A 2,614-nucleotide genomic window follows, 5' to 3' on the forward strand; every position below is an offset into this window, starting at 1 on the left:
TATCTGAGCAGTTTAATAACCTCGAGCCTAAGAGCAAAGCTGGCTAGTGTTCGCGGAGGCTGATTTTTACCTGAAGTCCTTGACTGTGTACAAAACCCAAAATGCCTTGATACTCGTCTTCAGTAATTAGAATTTAAATTTATGTTTCCTTCTCTCCAGAGGGACTTAGAGGCTGAGACAGGCTGCACCAGAAGAACTAGCTGGCCCCTATTCACAGATTTGGGTACAGAGTTCCTTAGGTTCCCATGCAGGTGTGGGTACTTCCCACTTCAGGACTTTCTACTCTGCCCTGTTCCCTTCCCATTAGCATAGCGAGGATCTCAAGAAGGAATGTCCACAGCACACTCAATGTGTCTGACACACCCAATGGAACTGCTTTCAATTCAGCTCTCTAAACATTTCCTACCCCAGCTCTGACTGCTGGTCATTGAACCAAGTAACCTCAGTTAAGAAGGATACATGTCCACACTTGGATACTGTGATGAGTCCATCACTGTTAAATCCCCAATGGCTGGGACACCCCCACGGTACACTAATACTTGAAATAATGGGAAAGGGGTTGCTGAAACAGTAGAAACAGTTCTCCATCATTCCTTACCCAAACAAAACCTGCATGTGGCCCGGGAGGAAGTATATGCCATCAATGGAAAGATGCTTGAGGGAGTTGAAGTTGCAGAAATGAGAGAGAAACTGGACAGGAAACATCTCTATATCCGCCAAGGTATTTTTGACTGTGTGTATGTTCAAGACCATGTGAATTACATTCAATTTGTGAAGTCTTGTCATACGGCCAAGATGAGGTGCGATGTGACAAAGGAAGGGCTGCACCTGGCTTGTGTATAGCTCCAATTCCTCGATATAATCTGGTGGGAAAATGTCCAAGACCTCCTTGATAATCTCGATTGGAGAGTCACAAATCTTCATCTTCACACAGCACAGCCGCACACAGTCTTTCCTCTGCTGGGCCCAATGCAACAAGTGTGCTTGGTGTTCTTTCAGGTGGGAACTGAGACTAAGTTCAGTGACAACCTTCAAATCCTGCCTCAGTTCATTGCATACTTGTGCATTCCTTTCAGTCTCTGTTGAGTAGTACCAGTCTCTCCCAGCCCATACATCCCAGAAATCCTGGTTCATATTCCTCAAATCAAGTATTCCAAGCCTCCAACTTCTGTGAGGAAAAAGGTACAATTTCATAATGTAAACAGGATCCACCTCAGCAATAGCCTCTGTCCAGCTTCTCTCTTGTCAGCTCCAACATATCCCTCTCACCTGTCAGGCAATTCTCTGTGACTTCGAAGCCAGCCTGGTGTATACCAGCTAGATCCAAAACAGCCTCCAAAAGCCACAGAGAAACACTGTCTCAACAAACCAAAAAACACACAAAAAAAACACAAAAGAAAGAGACAACACCCCCAAAAATTCCCCAAAACATAAAATGGATGTAGGAGACCCATGGATAGCTCACTACACTGTGGTTTCATCTACTCTGAGCTCTCATCCACTTCTGTCATTGCATGAAGTCACAACATGAGTAGAAGCTGCACAGACCACATTCTGTCCACTTTGACCACATTCTCGCTGTCCTTTTACATATATCCTACCTCTAGCTCAGCAACTCCCCTTTTGTCCACGTGGGTCTTGCTTACCTGGGACGAACCTTCTGTGTCTGAAGAATATCTACACCATCCAGAACAGCTTGGAACAACTCCACATCTGGTGTCTTCATCAGGGCCCCCACAGGAAGGTAGGAAAATGGCCAGGCAACCACCATTGCCTTCAGTAACCCCATGCGTCTACCAGTGAAGGCCTCCTTAAATACTTGTGGGAAGAGATTAATTGGCAAGTACTCCAGAGTAGAGATGGCTGTGGCCTCGTTCCAGAGCAGGCTCTGCACTGCTAGCTCACAGAGTGTGGGTGGTTTGTAGATGCTCATTTTGGTAGATATTCAGACAGAAGGAACCTGGTAAAGCTTTAGGGAGACATTATTTCAGAATTCCCACTTCTCATAATTTGCAGGAACCAGAGGGTAATAATCCGAGTTCTGGCTATAATGGAGAACTCAGTGTGCCTCATTATCTACCATCTGGAGGTGTCAAATCCAAACTTCCATCACTCTCAGCATGTGGAGTGTCTTTTTTTTTGTTTTTTTGAAACAGAGATTCTCTGTATTTTTTGGAGGACTCAAACTCACAGATATCTGTCTGCCTCTGTCTCCTGAGGTGTGTGCCACCAACACCCAGGCTTATGGAGTCTCTTAAAGTCTCCAAGAAGAGTCAAATCAATCATTATCCAAGCATGTGCCTACCCCTGCTCTATTTGGAAGTATTTAGGAGCATAAAGACTGACCTGAAACTTTTTACAAGAAATGACCCTGACCATCTTTCCTGCTGCTTAAGAAAAAACATTGTTGATAGCATACACGCAACCCACCCTTATTGTATTTTCACCAAACTGAAACCTATTAGGAAGGTGTGAGTTGAAATTGTGAATTGCCTTTTAGTTCATGTTACTTCTAAATTGAGAATCTTAGATGAGAAACCAAGTGTACAGAGGCTACAAGGACAAAGATATTTCTGTGATGCATTGGGGTCTAGAGGAAGAAAGGAGATGAGTA

At 44.3% G+C, this 2,614-nt stretch overlaps 1 protein-coding gene across 1 annotated transcript; it reads right to left on the minus strand.

Annotated features, from left to right (window-relative positions):
• Positions 1 to 450: 450 nt before the first annotated feature.
• On the minus strand, positions 451 to 1,933 carry LOC121138154 (PRAME family member 9/15-like). The gene is made up of 2 exons (XM_040740954.1): positions 1,647 to 1,933; positions 451 to 1,168 (listed from the first exon to the last, which is right to left on the minus strand). Exons 1-2 carry the CDS (start codon positions 1,931 to 1,933, stop codon positions 595 to 597), a joined length of 861 nt encoding a protein of 286 aa, XP_040596888.1. The 3' UTR covers positions 451 to 594.
• Between the last annotated feature and the right edge of the window lie 681 nt (positions 1,934 to 2,614).

The sequence above is a fragment of the Mesocricetus auratus genome, unplaced genomic scaffold, assembly GCF_017639785.1.
Source record: "Mesocricetus auratus isolate SY011 unplaced genomic scaffold, BCM_Maur_2.0 contig_1560_pilon_obj, whole genome shotgun sequence".
NCBI lineage: Eukaryota > Metazoa > Chordata > Mammalia > Rodentia > Cricetidae > Mesocricetus > Mesocricetus auratus.